The sequence below is a fragment of the Marmota flaviventris genome, chromosome 4 (genome assembly GCF_047511675.1).
Source record: "Marmota flaviventris isolate mMarFla1 chromosome 4, mMarFla1.hap1, whole genome shotgun sequence".
Classification (NCBI taxonomy): Eukaryota; Metazoa; Chordata; class Mammalia; order Rodentia; family Sciuridae; genus Marmota; species Marmota flaviventris.
Window position 1 is genome coordinate 105,956,533 of NC_092501.1, and position 18,276 is coordinate 105,974,808.

Genomic DNA, 18,276 nt, shown 5'->3' on the forward strand with positions numbered 1-18,276 from the left:
AGCAATCGTGATTGGCAGTTATTTTCTTTCAGGGCTTGAAAGATAACATTCCCAGCTCTCCTGGACTTAAGAATTTCTGCTGAGAAATCTGATATTATTCTGTTTAAGTTTCCTCTAAATGTGACCTGGTGTTTCTTTCTTGTAGCTTTTAACTTTCTTTGATCTGTATTCTTCATTTGTGTTTTAATTATAGTATGTTGTATGTGGTTCTATTCTCGTATTTTCTATTTGGGGTCCTAAATGTCTTCAGTATCTGGATGTCTATCATGTTCCCAAGGTTTGAAAATTTTTCTGTTATCATTTTACAGAATAGAGTGTCAATCCATTAGCCTCCTTCCTCAATGCCTGTGAGTCAAGTTTGCTCTTTTAATGTTGTTTTGCTGCTGTGACTAAAAGATCTGACCAGAACAATTTTAAAGGAGGAAAAGTTTATTTGGGAGCTCATGTTTTCAGTGGTCTTAATCCATAGAAGTTGGACTCCATTCCTCGGTGCTCAAGGTGAGGCTGCACATCATGGTGGGAGAGGGTGGTGGAGGGAAGCAGCGAGAGACTCGACTCTCCAGATACAGATTTATATACCAAAGCCACACCCTGGTTCCCCCTTGTCCAACTACACCATACCACTTTAGTTACCACTCAGTTAATCCCCATCAGGATTAAATCACTGCTTGGGTTAAGACTCTTACAAACCAAGCATTTTCCTCTGCATTGTCTCACATATGAGCTTTTGGGGGACACCTCACATTCCAAACCATAATACAGAGTTTCTGTGTATTCTGATCATTGGGGTTTTTTTGTTGTTATTGTTGTGTTTTGTTTTGTTTTGCTACTATTGAGCATTCAGGGTTGTACACTTTATCTTTAAACTCTGAGATTCTGTATTCTACACGATTTAATCTATTGGAGAAACTTTCAGCTGCATTTTAAAATATGAGTTATTATGCCTTCATTTCTGAGATTTCTGTTTGGCTCCTTTTCTGTGTCTCTACCTCTTTATTGAACTTCTCATTCATATCCTATACTGACTTTCTTAATTGTTTCAGGTGTGTGTGTGTTTTTTTTTTTTTTTTTTTTTGTGTGTGTGTGTGTGTGTGTTCTCTTGGAATTGATTGATCTTTTAAATAAGCATTCTTTTGTATTTTTCATCTTTTTTTTTCTTTTAAATCAGAGCATATTGGTTGTACATAGCAGTTGGGTTTATCCTGACAAAATCATACATTCACGGAATTCACCACTGGTTTGGTGCCTTTTCTTTGAAACAGCAGAATTTCTGGGTATCTCTGACTGAGTCTTTGACTGTTCATTATTAGATTTCAGTGAATTCCCTGTAACTTATCTTGCTGCCATACAGTTTTCCTGCTGCTTCAATTCTGAATCATGGAGAACTGGGAAAGTGCAGACTTCTTCTATTTCACCATCTTTGTCCCCACCTTATTGTTTTAAATCTTGACAAAGTGGCAGGTAAAATTGATGGCAATTTATTTTTCATTGGACATTTTGTTCAGGGCAAAAGCAGTTTCACAGTACAAGGGAATAATTTATTATTTTAATTAAAAATCTATTAATATCTGTCCACATATGTACCGATAAAAAATTTGAATAAATTAAATAATATAATTCTTTCCATCTAGCTGGTGATTTTCTTGAGTTCACAGTGAACTTGACATGAGTAGCCCATTAGAAATATATATTTCAGGGCTGGGGTTGTGGCTCAGTGGTAGAGCACTTGCCTAGCATGTGTGAGGCACTAGGTTCGATTCTCAGCACTGCATATAAATAAATGAAATAAAGGTCCATTGACAACTAAAAAATATTTTTAAAAATATATTTTTCTGGCCTACTCATATGGAAGCATATACACTTTGACTATTTTTTGTAGCATTTGAAGAAATTGTCTAAACTTGTTAGGCAAACTTTATTTTTCTTTCTCCTCAGAATGCAGGATTTTAAATATTTTCTAGAATAAAAAGAATATTTAGAAGAAAGAAAGCTAATGTTTATTTAACATCTGCTCTACCAAATATCTGCTAGTTATTTCGTACTGTTTTATTTATTTTTAGAGCAACTCTGTAGATCAGTATTTTCAGTGTCATTTTCATTTTCTTATAGGGGAAAACTTAGGTGCAGAAAGATGTAATAAATTGACTAAGATACTGCTTGTGTTAAAGGGTATTGCTGAGATTTTCATCTTTCTCTCACTAAAAAATACAGATCAGATGAAAGATACTTGAGACTATTTATAAAAATGCCTTCCAATTTTATATTTCTAAGTAGCATTTCTTATGTAGTTTTAGTTCATTGTGCAGTCTGCTTGGAGCTAATCCTAGAAGGCCTTACCTTGGGGGGTTCTGGGCATGGACTCTGTAGTTACTAATGTTATAATGTAGTAGTCAGTGTGACATGTGCTGTTTACCTTTTGCAATGTGCTCTATACATTCAAAATTATAATAATCTGTTTCTTCATTATCTGTACTTCCCAACTACCACCACAATGTAACAAATGTCAGAAACCTTTCAACTAGTTTGGTATATCTTTGAAGTCTTAGCTTTCATTGTGCACTGTGCCATGTGGTGTGCATAAGGCTTCAAGTGAGCCTTTTGACCTGAACTGTAGTTTTATAGCTATTATTTATTTGCTGAGAAAAAGGGGCAGAAATATCAAGTTATCTTACATCTTAATATCTGATTTATTAAAAAATAACCAGGTCTACTTCTGAATTAAAGTATGAAAATAATGAGTTTGAAGAAGAGCATAAGCATTAACCCCAATGAAAGTAAAAACATCCACGCTTTCATTTATACTTTTAAATTCACACTGAAGTTTGGTTTACAAAAACGAATAACAGTTATGTTACTACTGCTATTATATTTTATAAAAGACAAATTATGGAATTTCAAAGTAATGATTTACAAGTTATTTGTTTATCTGTTAGAATTTTTTAAATACAAAATAAGCATTTCAGGTTTATATCTTTGTGAGTTAATTTACATTGGGGGAAAATACTTTCATATTCTGAATACATGTTAGAAAAAGTAGAAGTTTGTGATTTATTATATCATCTTTTTATATTTTTTATCTTGAAACTGTCATGCTTATTAGGTGTCAAGAAAAGTAATGATTAAAATAATATTAAATAATCTTAATAACTTATTTCCCAGCAGAAAATAATTAGTCTCTAATTATTTGTGTCCCTTGTTTGTATTATCCCTGTGTTTCCAAAGGATGAATGCAGGTAAGAATAGGAGATAAAATTGTATTTGATTTTCTTCCTTTTTCCCTTACCCTTTTGGGGAGGTATCTGTCCAATGTTACTAAAACTCTGAATTTTATTTTCTGTCAGACACAAATCCATAATTTTAATGGTCTATTTTCTTCATTATTCCTGTGCCCAACCACCACTACAACAAAACAAATGTCTGAAACCTCTGAACTATAGTTTGTTATATCTTTTGAGGTCTTAGCTTTCAACAGTAGAGTATGATAATATTTTACTTGTCATACAAGGTTGTCATCTAGTGGTATTTTCAAATAGACATAATTTGGAATTATCTACCTAAATAAACTTTAGCCTTTTAAAGCAAGTACTTAACAAAGCGAATTTAGGTTTTAATATTTTCAGAGTCTAAACACCTTTGAATATTACTGAATTAGATACAGTTTTATAAAGGTTTTTCCCTAGAACTTTTTTATAATTTCTCTCTCTTAATCTTTAAAAATATATTTTTTGGGTCTGGCCACTGAAATATTGAAGTTTGACTAGTATGAATGTTAATTGATATGTATATCAAGGCATTTTGTATTGTTTTACATCTCCAGAAATTCTGTCTTATTAAGTAATTTCTTGAAGAACTCTTTGTGTATTCATCCTTTCCATTTGGTTCAGATTAGTTTCATGAAATGTTTTATGAAACATTTACATATGTAAAGAAATTCACGGTATTTTTTCTTGTCTTTGCTTTTGTTGTTTCTGGTTTTATAATATAACAATCTGAAGAGTTAGTAGAGAAGAAATTAAAATAAATTTTGTGATGAATGTTTATACATGTACAGGAAAAATAGTATCATAGGTCAGTTAAATGGTGAAAATAATATACATTTGTGCATAAAATAAATCATAAACTAAACACTGAGAATACATTTTTAAAGATTGTTTATTATTGAATAAAATAAATCTCATATTACATGGTTTACTAGATTAAGATCAACACCAAATACTAATAGAGGTACTTCAAATAATACATAATTTTATTTGTCTGATCCATTTATGTGTAAGCCATAGAGAAAATAAAATTTTAAGCTAGCATTGATTCAGATGCTTTTTGTAAGAATGAAGATTGTAGGGATAGATTGTAGCATTCATTTTGCTCTAGTAGGCATCTACTGTATGTTAAGAGTCTGGATAAGAAAATGGTAGTGATGAAAGACATACTTGGTTATTAAGGAAAATGAAATAAAATATTTTTTTTTTTCATTTTCCACTACTTCTTATAGTGACTCCACCTCTGAATTACCTTTAGTGGAATTCTGATCCTCCTAGTTGCTGGATTTAATAAAGATTGGGCATGGAATCTCATGGATTCATTCAATTTATTGCTGATGTTCCAATTAATATTCTTGTCTGTGATCTCTCCCCAATACATCTGTAAGCCGTATTGAATATATTGATTTGATCTATATTAGGTTATGTGAAGCATATTTTGTGCCCAAATTCTCATTAGTCTTATTTCCTTTCTAATCTTGTTACCTTTCTAATCTTGTTACTCAATATGGCTAAATATTGTATTTTCCCAAGTTATATTCAAAATAGTTACTTGTAAGCATTTTCTTTTGCCCTAGAGAAGGGAATCACATTATTTTGATGTCCCTAAGTTGGAACAGCAATAACTTATGAGAAGGATAGGATAACCAAAATTTGGGCAGGTGTATTACAATCTACTTAAATAGTAGAGATAGAAACAATCTAGATAGAGTGAATATTATGTAGATAATTTTTAAAATTTTGTTTTATTTAATGTTTTGTCAGTTTGCGGATCAGAGCTTCCATATTTGCTAAAATCAAAAATACTTCTTAACGTAAGTGGTTTTTGATTATGTTGTATTTTATTCTCTCCTGTCTCCATATTAACTTGGGTAATTGGGAGTTCATTATCTTTATTTTCTTTGTGGCTAAGCAGGAATGTATATATTAAATTCTCATTTTGGTATTTTGATATTACAAAGGGCTAGTATTTGCCAATGTGATAGCCCATTGGGACCTCCCCCCCCAAAAAAAAAAAAATAAATGTAGCCATTTTATTTAAGGTTTTATTCATAGATGGTTAAAATGAGTGTTCAGATATCTGCTTTATCTTAGTTGACAAAGTCCAATCCATTTAGGAAGAATGTTTTGATGATTTTTCTTCCTGGTATATTCAAGTTTTCTTGTGTAATTAGCCTACTATATATTAGTGTGTACTAATAGGATCTGTCTTTATTCTAGAAATCCAGGTCTGAGTTCAGATTTAAATGAGTATTCATTATTTAAATGGGTAGAGGTGGTCAGAGAAAAAAAAAAAACTGTATTGTTTGCTTTTATGGTCAGTTTCTGTCTTTTTTCTGAGGCAGGAAGGACTATTTCAGATCAAGGCCAGCTTCAAAACCCTGCAATAATTTAGCAGAACCCTGTCAACCATACACACACACACACACACACACACACACACATACATCTGTGTAAGTGCCCTATTCAATTCCTAGTGACCCCTGTCCTTCACCCCTTTTTTGATAGTTTGGAAATCTGAAGTAAAGGTGGGTTTTCTATATGTGTCCAGTTTGTAAAATATTTTGGTCAAAGATTGACCTAATGATTTTTACACCTTTTAGTCTGGTGTACACAACTCTGCTAAGAAATTTGTTTGACGTATAATTGTGTTCTTTGCTTTCGTAGTGCCATACAAAATGATATAAAAGATATCTTATTCCTGTTTGCCTCAAAAGGAAGTTGACTATGAGTGACATTATTGAGATACTTGAGAACACTGTATGTCAGAAGCAATTTGGAAATAAATAAGAGCAAATAAGCAGAGAAACAGATTTAGTAAGTGCAGTGTGTGTGTGCCACATGCAGGCTGAAACATGTTTTGTTTGGCTTGTATATTGCCTTTACAAAAACCTAAAAGCTAAAAATCAGATCTAACAATAGGTGCTTTACCTGTCCTTATGAAGACAGTCAACTAAAGCTATACTATGGCTGCCTATTTCAGCTGGGGCATGTATTTGTAATTTTCCTTGGCATCTTAGTTTTGTTTTTAATATGAAAGTTTTCTTTTTGGTGAAGTGCCTTCTTTTTTTTTTTTTTTTTTTTTAATTGAGGTAGGGTCTCACCAAGTTGCTAAAAGCCTCCTTAAGTTGCTGAGGCTGGCCTCAAACTTGTGAACCTCAGTCACCCAAATCACTAGAATTACAGGTGTGCGCCTCTGCAACCAGCTTGGTCTTTTCATTTTATATACAACAGCAAAGCCAGTAAATAAGAATTTTTACTTACCTTCAGAAGAATGAATCAAAGGAAAATTGTCTTTTTCTTTTTTAGTTGTGGTAAAGGGTTGTGATGGAGATCCACTATCTGGAATTAAGAAATTAGCATTGGGCTGGGGATGTGGCTCAACTGGTAGCGCGCTCTCCTGGCATGAGCGGGGCGCTGGGTTCCATCCTCAGCACCACATAAAAATAAAATAAAGATGTTGTGTCCACCAAAAACTAAAAAATAAATATTAAAAAATTCTCCCTCTTTCTCTCTCTCTCTCTCAAAAAAAAAAAGAAAAGAAATTAGCATAAAGTGATAGTTTTTGTTTTATGCTGATTGAGATTCTTTTTTTTAATTTTTAGAAATTCTTTATATATCTTTTTTTTTTTTTTTTTACTTTTTATTGTTGGTTGTTCAAAACATTGCATAGTTCTTGATATATCATATTTCACATTTTGATTCAAGTGGGTTATGAACTCCCATTTTTACCCCAAATACAGATTGCAGAATCACATTGGTTACACATCCACTGATTTACATATTGCCATACTAGTGTCTGTTGTATTCTGCTGCCTTTCCTATCCTCTACTATCCCCCCTCCCCTCCCCTCCCCTCCCCTCCCCTCCCCTCCCCTCTTCTCTCTCTACCCCATCTACTGTAATTCATTTCTCCCCCTTGTTATTTTTTTTCCCTTTCCCCTCACTTCCTCTTGTATGTAATTTTGTATAACCCTGAGGGTCTCCTTCCATTTCCATGCAATTTCCCTTCTCTCTCCCTTTCCCTCCCACCTCTCATCCCTGTTTAATGTTAATCTTCTTCTCCTGCTCTTCGTCCCTACTCTGTTCTTAGTTACTCTCCTTATATCAAAGAAGACATTTGGCATTTGTTTTTTAGGGATTGGCTAGCTTCACTTAGCATAATCTGCTCTAATGCCATCCATTTCCCTGCAAATTCTGTGATTTTGTCATTTTTTAATACAGAGTAATACTCCATTGTGTATAATTGCCACATTTTTTTTATCCATTCGTCTATTGAAGGGCATCTAGGTTGGTTCCACAGTCTTGCTATTGTGAATTGTGCTGCTATGAACATCAATGTAGCAGTGTCCCTGTAGTATGCTCTTTTTAGATCTTTAGGGAATAGACCAAGAAGGGGAATAGCTGGGTCAAATGGTGGTTCCATTCCCAGCTTTCCAAGAAATCTCCATACTGCTTTCCAAATTGGCTGCACCAATTTGCAGTCCCACCAGCAATGTACAAGTGTACCCTTTTCCCCACATCCTCGCCAGCACTTGTTGTTATTTGACTTCATAATGGCTGCCAATTTTACTGGAGTGAGATGGTATCTTAGGGTGGTTTTGATTTGCATTTCTCTGACTGCTAGTGATGGTGAGCATTTTTTCATGTACTTATTGATTGATTGTATGTCCTCCTCTGAGAAGTGTCTGTTCAGGTCCTTGGCCCATTTGTTGATTGGGTTATTTGTTATCTTATTGTTTAATTTTTTGAGTTCTTTGTATACTCTGGATATTAGGGCTCTATCTGAAGTGTGAGGAGTAAAGATTTGTTCCCAGGATGTAGGCTCCCTATTTACCTCTCATTGTTTCTTTTGCTGAGAAAAACCTTTTTAGTTTGAGTAAGTCCCATTTGTTGGTTCTAGTTATTAACTCTTGTGTTATAGGTGTCCTATTGAGGAATTTGGAGCCGGACCCCACAGTATGTAGATCGTAGCCAACTTTTTCTTCTATCAGACGCAGTGTCTCTGATTTGATATCAAGCCTCTTGATCCATTTTGAGTTAACTTTTGTTCATGGTGAGAGAAAGGGATTCAGTTTCATTTTGTTGCATATGGATTTCTAGTTTTCCAAGCACCATTTGTTGAAGATGCTATTCTTCCTCCATTGCACGCTTTTAGCCCCTTTATCAAATATAAGATAGTTGTAATATTGTGGATTGGTTTCTGTGTCCTCTATTCTGTACCATTGGTCCACCTGCCTGTTTTGGTACCAGTACCATGCTGTTTTTGTTACTATTGCTCTGTAGTATAGTTTGAAGTCTGGTATCGCTATACCGCCTGATTCACACTTCCTGCTTAGAGTTATTTTTGCTATTCTGGGTCTTTTATTTTTCCATATGAATTTCATGATTGCTTTATCTATTTCTACAAGAAATAGATAAAGCACCACATAAAAATAAAATAAAGATGTTGTGTCCACCAAAAACTAAAAAATAAATATTAAAAAATTCTCCCTCTCTCTCTGTCTCTCTCTCAAAAAAAAAAAAAAAGAAATTAGCATAAAGTGGTAGTATTTGTTTTATGGTGATTGAGATTCTTAAACTGTGATTTGCACAAGCCTGTTTTGTATGTCTGGTGACTTTTGAAGATGAAGTAAAGACAGTTGTAGTTAGTGGTACTTGGGCTCTCTAATTCTTCTTATTGAATTAATTGTCTGCCATAGGAAAAAGATCCACTTATTCTTTTTTCTGAAGTTAAAGAATTTGTTCATGGTTGCCAATTACGTGACTTTAAGACAGAATTTTAACATCTGCTATTTATGAAAAAGGGAAGTATTTTCTAAAAGTACCTTTATAAAATTTTTTTCAGGACAAAAACATTGGCAATTTAAAATTGCATTATTTCAAGTTAAAATTAGTATTAAAATTTAACTCTTTAGTGCCATGCTTGTCAATATAATATATTCAAATGTACTTTTATAGTTCAAAATTGTAATGAGGGGTTTTATAATGTTACTGTTCCACAAAATATCTGCTAAAGGGGGAAATGTGTGTTTTTGCAGGATGTTTTAGTAAGCAAGAGCTTCCTGGGTCCATTTTTTCTTTAGGGTTCATACCCTTGGGTTTTACTTACTCAAAGCTGGTTCATGGGAACTGATTATAATTCTCTTCCCTTGAGTTCCATTGGGTTTGTAGTGGGACCAACTCTATTGCTTTCTTTCCTGATGACCACAATTAAAGGTCACAGTGGAACCTTGTGTTTTGTTCTTTCATTTACTACATTCTTGGTACATGTTGAAGCAAATTTTGACATTTATTTTTATTAATTTTTAAATTCATTGTTCGTATTGAAGTTTTAAATGTTTATAAAATAAAAATATTAATATGTAAATCCCAAGTTCTAGTCAATTTAGGTTCTCTCCTTTTGTGAAAATAGTTCAATATTTACTGATGGATCACTAACATGTTAGGATAATCTGTAGAGTGGATATCCTGTTTTTTGATAATTGTAGAATAAATCTATAAGGTTTCAAAACATAAAGATTTTAAAATATGAAGTGTGAACAAGGGGAATTTTGGAAGTTTGAAATTGAGCTGTATTTTATAATTTGTTATATTCAGAAATCCTTACATAGTCATAACTTGAAAGAAGTCACATGATATTTTGCTTAAAGTCAAATTTCCATCTCTGTACAACTTCTGCCTTTAGAATTATTGTTAGCTAGACTTTCCTTTTTTATAATTTATAGGGGTAAGTATTTTTAATAATATAATATCCTTTTAAGGGCACAAAGAAAAATATGAATATGAATTTTCCACTCTGTTCTGTCAGTAATAGTAAACTAGAAATCTGTAAGCAGAACTCTTTTAGTTTTTGTAGTAAAAGCACTTTATAGTAGAGAACAAGGTTACATGTAATCTTAAGAATTTTGGTTAATTTTGATTTTAGATAATATTAAGCTATTTATTTTATCTTTATAGGTATCTTTCAGATGAAGGCATTGAAGCTTGCACAAGTTCTCCTGACAAAGTCAATGTAAATGACATCATCCTGATTGCTCTCAATGTAGGTTACGTTTATTAACTTATAAACATTTTGAAAAACAGACTAAACTGGATTTTATTATAAATAATAGGAAGAATATCTTTCATTGTCTTATACATTTTAAGTTGTGATGTTTGTTGAATTTGGTAATCACATAAGAGCCAATTATTAATGCCTATTATACAGAATCCAATAAAAAGAAAAAAATGTCTAATCCAGGCTTCTCCTCTTTTTTTTTCTCTTTTAATTTTTAGTTGTAAATGGACACAATACCTTTATTTTATTTACTTATGTGGTGCTGAAGATTAAACCTGGTGCTCCACTCATGTGAGGCAAGCACTCTACCACTGAGCCACAACTCCAGCCCATTTCTTTTTAACATACTGATTATTTGTAGAATTTTATAACATTTTCAGTGGCAATATAAAATTTTTCCACTCATTAAAATACATTTTCATTTTGGTTTGCATGAGAAACTAGGTTATAGCCTTTTGACAGTTGTATTTATTGTTTTAAAATAACTTTTCCTGATTTAAAATACTTGTGGAACATTATAGAGATTACAGAAAATCAAAATAAGAAAAGTAAACTTATTATAATTATTAATAATGTTTTAGTTTGTTGGTATTTTTCTTTCTAGCTCTCTTCCCCCACTTAACTGTGTAGGTATACCTTTTCCATAATTACATTGGCTTTTTTTGAGTATTTTAAATATTTTTTGATGTAAAGAGTAAATAAATGTTCTTTTTCAGTTCTGCAGTTACCCTTCTGGTAGTTCTTTTAATAAACACTCTATTAACAATCAAACAATTATAGTTTTTTTTACAATAAACAATCTATTAATCAAATTTTTATTTTGTTATGTATAATCAATGAAATTCACATAGTTCTGTGGGTATCATAGCACAGATAATGAAAAGCAGAAATAGTGGATACTAAGGACATTTGAAATATAAATAAATGTATAATTAATGTTTTCTTTTGAAAGCACTTAAATTTATAGAATTAAACTTGAGCTTAAACATAAATTTTATGTTCTGAACTCTTGGCATTTTTTGCAGGTTTGAATTTTATTTAGGTTAAGTTGTTTTGTTTGTTTTGGAACTGAGTATTTTGATTTTTAATAAACAAACGACTGAGTTTTTTAATAGTAATCATTAGTTAGGAATTATGCATATTATCTGTGATTATAATGGCAATATTTCCTAGATGCTTTAACTTTCTTTACCTTGCACCCAAACTAGTGAATTCTACTTTTAAAATGTTGTAAAGAGCTTTATTTCTTGTTTATTTAAAAATAGCTTTGTAAAAATGATGGGAAATAGATTTTATGACAGTCTGCCGTTCTTTGTCTTATTTATATACTTGGGTAAATAATAATGAATTTTCCATAGTTGGTGTGAACTTAAAAAAATCAAGATCAAGTATTTGTTATACACATAGAAGTGACTAATGATCACTACTGAATGAATTAATTTGTCTTTATCATTTTCTTTGAAGTATATAGTAAAATATTTGAGTACATAGCTATTACACAGTATAATAATAGAAACAATAAAAATCTTTTAGGATGAAGCCTATACCAGACAAATCTACTTTTTGAAGTTTTTTCACCTTTTAATAAATTTCAAGCATTTGTAATATCCAATTTAATTTATTTTTTAACTTTTCAAAAGATTATTGAATATTAGCCATTAGTTAAGAAAGACTTGTATTACTGATTCTTATTTTATATATATTTCATGTATGTAGTCTCTTCCTGTTGTCTCTTGTCCTGTGGGGGACACAGTAAATTTGTTGCTTTATCTAGCAGTGAACAATAGAATAATATGTATACAATGTTTCTGCCCAGGGAGGTCCCTTAAAGGTTGGTGCCCAAAACTTTTTTTGGGTGCTTGCAAAGGTATGGTCTATCCAGCATGCACCCAAATTCTAGACTCTGGTTTTCACTTCCCCCACCCCCCAAAACAGCAGGTGTTCACATTGTTTATACCAATAGGCTAGGCTGTGCACCATATCTCTTAACTTTGTTAAGTAGGCCTTTCTAAAAATAGCTTCCTCAAATCTGTTGTATGACTCTTCTAAAGGTTCAGATTTGAAAGGGAGGTATTGAAAAAAGGAGTGTTCTTAGTTTTTTATTTTTTTTTTAACCTTTGTAAACTAGGGAATAAGAATATTAACAAGTGACATTGAAGTCCTGCATATGGTTTTGACTCAAATATGTGAGTTATTCAGAAAAATAAGTGATAGTAGTCTTAAATAACTAAGCACTATTAATAAAGATTGAAGTCAGTTGTATTTCTTTTTCTCTCTTGAGATTTTTAAAATTTGTTTTAGATATACAAACAGTTGAGTGTATTTTGACATATGTGGAGTATAACTTATTCTAATTAGGATCCTATTCTTGTGGTTGTATATGGTGTGGCGTTTCATTGTGGTGTATTCATTATATGTACATAGAAGAGTTATGTTATTTCCAGATATCTTAAACTTATTTGAATAGTCAGCAACATGTGTATAAGTGGGTAGATACTTTGAAATATCAATAAAATTTTTACTTAATTTTTGTTTTTCTTTTTAATTAAGTTTTCAACAGAGTTTTTTTTTTTTCCAGGTAAGTATTTCTTTTATGTTTGATAATAAAAGTATTTTGGGACACAGCCGTTGTTCTGGCAATCCTGATATAATGAAGTGTTGAATTAAAAAATTGCTTTTGTTGTACTCGTAAACTGACTTTGAATTTAGAGTCTTTAAAGATTTAGAATATCACTAGGCACGGTGGTGCATGCCTGTAATCCCAGGGGCTTGGGAGGCTTTGAGGCAGGAGGATTGCCAGTTCAAAGCCAGCCTCAGCATAAAGTGAGTCCCTAAGCAACTCAGTGAGACCCTGTCTCTAAATAAAATACAAAATAGGGCTAAGGATATGGCTCAGTGGTTGAGTGCCCCCCTGAGTTCAATTCCGGGTACCCAAAAAAAGAAAAAGATTTAGAATGTCATTTTCATCTTGCTAAAAGCATACTGAAATAACATGCCCTATGTATATTTGTAGTACTTTAAGAGTTATATAAACTTTGAGTGTATTGTTTTGTTTTAGCTTTGTGAAATAGAGTTGGTATTTTTTCCATTTTATGAATAAATTAACTGGGTTAGGGACATGTGATTAATTATTGTTGTGATGAATCAAAGTTTAGGATTTTTGTCTAGTGCTCATTTACTTTTACTCGATTCTTCATTTTATTTTGAATTAAATTTCTTAATTAGTAAAAGCCAGAAATGAGGGACTATAGTGTATCATAAGATTTTTATATTTCTGTTCATAAAATTTGTTTTTCATTTTTCAATATTTCTATCTTTGAATTCAAAATAATGCCAATGATTTTATGGACTATTTTTTGACTTAATGGTTATATATGTTTAGGTGCTTACTCTGTGCAAGTCATTGCTCATGTTTGTTAACATTTGATCTTCAAAATTGTCCTAATGGAGGGAGTGCTAGAATAAGAAAGTATTTTTACAAAGTACATTGGAAATGAAAAGGCATACAATTTGAGGTCATATGTTCTTTTCACACTGTTGTGGATTGAGGCTGCAAAAAGAATTATAAACCTAAAACATTTTGCACAAGTGTTTGTATTTGGGACTTGATTTTCCTGGCAGTTTCATTTGGTGAGTTTTAGTGTAGGGGTGATCCTTGCATTATATTATAAAATAAATTATGAGTCCTGTTGGTAAAAGACCAGAAAGGATCTGTGGGAATTGTATAGCATGTAAATGCTTGTTTCTTAAGCTGACTGAGTACATGTAAACATTTTAAAAAGGGTGATATAATTGTGGGTGTTCAAAGAAGACTCCTGCCTCTTTATATATATTCATTTCATATCAAAGTAATTGTCAAAAATGACAATGTGTTTTCTTCTTAAGTGTAATACAAATTTTCCCTTATACTGTATGTGATTAAATGTATTTAAGTCTATTTTATTTTGTTCATAAGGTAATGAAAAGCTACTATTTACTTTGTTTAAGGAATAACAAAGATGATACAACTTTAGATTTACACTAATTGCACTATCTCAGGCATCAAGATAGTTTCTCAGCCTAAATATTTCGGACCTTTTCCTAAGTCCAATTCATAAACTTTTCATAAGTACTGATAGTTTTGCTCTGAACAATTTTTTTGCCTGTCCTTTGGTTTTCACTTCAAGAGGATACAATCCTAAAAAGTTCTGCTTTTTATATAGACTATATATATATTTTTTGTAGCTATAGATGGATACGCTCGTTTGTTTATTTATTTATTTGTGGTGCTGAAGATGGAACCCAGTGCCTCACACATGTCAGGCAGGCACTCTACCACTGAGCCACTACCCCAGCCCTAGTTTTTCTTTTGTGTTTCAAATGCTGTAAGTCATGCTGTGTTAGTCCTTATGTATTCCTTTTTTTGTTCTGCTGTGATTTATGGAGTTATATATCTGAATTTTCATATAGTCAGTTTGTTTTTCAACTTCTATTTTTGTAATTTGTGTAAGGAAATGAAATAATTTCTTTCTTTAGTGAGATCTTACTTCTTTGCTATTCCAGTGGTATTGTTCCCTGGTATATTTGAGTGTTATGTTCTTTGTTAGGATATGGATATTTTAGCCATGTTTTCATGTCTTGCATATCAGAGTTATGTGGATGGGATTCATTTGTTTGAAATATAATATGTTCATGTATTTGAAAACTATCTTCTGATTTTGGATTGAAGCATTATGTTTTTAGTAAGACTGTAATTTACATAAACTCAAATTTGATATTTTAATAGAGGAGAGTAAGTTAAAAGGTTACCTAAGGAAATATGAGGCCTTATATTTTATTATTCACTGTCCTGGCACACATTAAACAACTTGAACATGAGACTATATTATCTGAAAAGACTGATTAACTTATTATGAGATTCATACATTTAAGCAGTCTTTTCAGATAACAAAGTCCCTTACATAAGTTGTTTAACATATGTCAGTTCAGTAAATAGTAACATACAAGGTCTCATATTTCATGCATATAAAGATATGTAAAAAACTTTTTGTTCTATAAACCTTAAGTAATTTCATCTTTTGTATATGAAATTAGATTTAGATTTACTTTTTATAGAATTCTGTTTTAATAATAATATTTTTATTTTAGACAGATCTGAGAACAATTGGCAAGAAATTTCTTCCCAGTGACATCAATGGTGGAAAGGTAGAAAAGGTAAAGCAAATTGCTAACTTCCTGAATTTTGCTAAGAACAATAAATAAGAACATCTACTAAATTAATGGACTATTTTTTCAATAAATTTCAATTGCAAAATATTTTGGAAGTGAACAGTTCACAAAATCATCATTATAACGACTGTCTATACACTTTGAAAAATATTAAAACTTAAATTTTTGTGACTTTAAAAAAATTAAAGGAAAAACACTTTTAGGAATTATAAATATGGTAGGCTTACTTTACATGTAAGACTTACCACAGGTTATTGGAACTCAGGACAAAGACCTTTTCCTACTTCTTATTTTAATTATCTTTTTATTTTACTTAATAAGAGTGTCAGATTATAAGAGAATATTAGGAGCAATTTGGCAAAGATATGCTTTTGTTTTTTGCTATAATTTTATATTGTACAAATATATATTCATATTATGAACTTTTTCTATGATCTGTTTTTCTTTTCATTTATTTATTTGTTTGTTTGTTTGTTTATTTATTTATTTATTTATTTATATTTTCTTTATGGCACTGGGAATTGAACTCAGGGCTTCACACATGTTAGGCAAGCACTTTCACTGAGCTATACTCCAGCCCTTATTCTTTTATTTTGAGACAGGCTCTTGCTAAGTTGCCCAGGCTGGCCTTGAACTTGCAATCCTCTTGCCTTAGCCTTCCAAATAACTGGGATTATAGGAATGCACCACAATTGTCTGGCTCAGTGATCTCTTTTTTAAATATAAGCATACATCTTTAAGAGATGTGTCAGTAGTCTTTTGTTTCCTAATCATTCATGTTGAGTTATTTTCTCTTTATTGGTAAATATATATAAATTGTGTTAATCAACAATTTGATATGTGCTTGTCACTTTTTGAACTATTAAAGGAACATTATTGGCTATACTTTAAAGAAATATTTTTAAGGACTACATTTGTTTTTGAATGCACATTCTTATTTTTTTTAGCACTCAGATATTTAAAGTAGATCTTTTAAATTTTGGATAAAAGGTCTCTAATATAACAATGTTTTTATATTTCCTAAATATTAATCCATTTTTTGCAATAGATGGTAAGAACTATTAGAGAAGAGCACTACTCTGTTTACAATTTAACAGATCATTAATCTGTTAACAACCATCAGAGAAAAGGGTTCTACATCTTCCTTCAGAAATTCATTTGCATATTTAATAAAATGAGAAAGCTTTATTTATATTTAAACCCACATTTCATGTGCTGCAACTTGCATTCTCTGATCTTTATAGTCCCTCAGAGGAAATGGTGAGTATCTGGTTACTATCTTTTTTGAATAATGTTCAGAGACTTGGAGACTTATATATGTCATTGCCACAAGTTTCTTTTTGCTAAAACTGTCCTTTTTAGATTCTTAGTTTCAAGCTAGTCTGTCATCTTCATTGTACTTTTTGATTCTTTTCCAGTTTTTTTACATTTCCTTTTTAGTTACAGTGGTAGTTCTCAAACTTCTTCCACAAGAATTGCCCTGAGATCTGTCTGTAATAGAGATCCTTGGATCCCAAATTACCCCTATTCCTGCCTGAGTTTCTGATTCCATTAAAATAGGATGGAACATTGAAATTTGATCAAGTTTCCCAGGAAAAGTTGATTTTGCTAGTCTGGGAAGTATACTTAAAAAAATACTGGATTATAAGCCCCCAAGTTGGACAGCAATCTCTGATATATCTGATGAGTACAGTGATTCTCCACAGGGAAAAAAAGTAATATCAAAGCAATGTTTGCACATCCTTACACCAGTTTTTTAAAGAAAATTTGGAGCTTTCTGGATTATTGGTTTTCCATTTCGCTCTGTGGCCATAGAGAACCTGAGAATCCACCTCTGCTGTGATTTCCTGAGTATTAGTGGTGACACTTCTCTGCTCCCTTCACTTTCTGAGAGCATTTTTACTTCTAAAAGTTTTGTGTAGTACTACTTTTAAAGATTTTCTTTGAATGCAGCTAAGAATGAAAACTAAATGTTCTGGTCTAGAATATTCTTTGCCAAATTTTATCCTTGAAAACATTCTTAATGCTGGTAAGACTTTGTGTATAAATTGGATAGATATGAAATAAGCCCTTTTACATGAAACAAATTATTAGATACCTCTTTTTTATTCTTCCTCTTTAATAATACTATTGTTTTTATTACTTGTTTCTGACACCAAATATAATTCTCACAGTATTAATGAAGATATTTTGAAAAATAATTTTCATAAAAATTTTTAAGAAGCTGACACATTACTCATTTCATGTACTGTTAAAACTCCATACATTATATAAAAATAATATAAATTATTATAAACGTAAATGTTCAAGAAATGTATTTTTATGTGAATTGCATTACTTTGGATTATTTGTCTCTAAAATAAAGACTAATGATTTATTTATGCTTTTATTGAAATACTTTATTAACTAGCATTTTACCATGTTGATAGTGACTGAATCCTTATAAAGACATGAATATAGAATCATCTGTCACTAAATTGCATATGTTTTAGTTCTAGTTTAAAATAAACTTTATTTGAGTCTGCATAAGCTATATGGCAACATTTAGTAAGTGGAGTATTTGAATAAGTAATCTGCCTCTCTCTTGACCCTGCCAGATTTTGGTGTAAAGTAATATTTTCAATATACATTTTCAATATACATTCTGTCGACAAATATATGAAAAAATATCCAATATCTGTAGCAATTAGAAAAATGCAAATCAAAACCACTCTAAGATATCATCTCACTCCAATCAGAATGGCAGCTA

General features: G+C 31.4%; 1 protein-coding gene across 2 annotated transcripts in view; it reads left to right on the forward strand.

The window, feature by feature from the left end:
* Positions 1-18,276, forward strand: part of Tdrd3 (tudor domain containing 3) — a 141,767-nt gene that overhangs the window by 34,227 nt on the left and 89,264 nt on the right. For both annotated transcript variants that reach the window (XM_027938063.3, XM_027938064.3), the window contains exons 2-3: positions 10,220-10,304; positions 15,447-15,512. In XM_027938063.3, the coding sequence (XP_027793864.2) occupies positions 10,220-10,304; positions 15,447-15,512 (151 nt within the window). The remainder of the gene's footprint in view (positions 1-10,219; positions 10,305-15,446; positions 15,513-18,276) is intronic.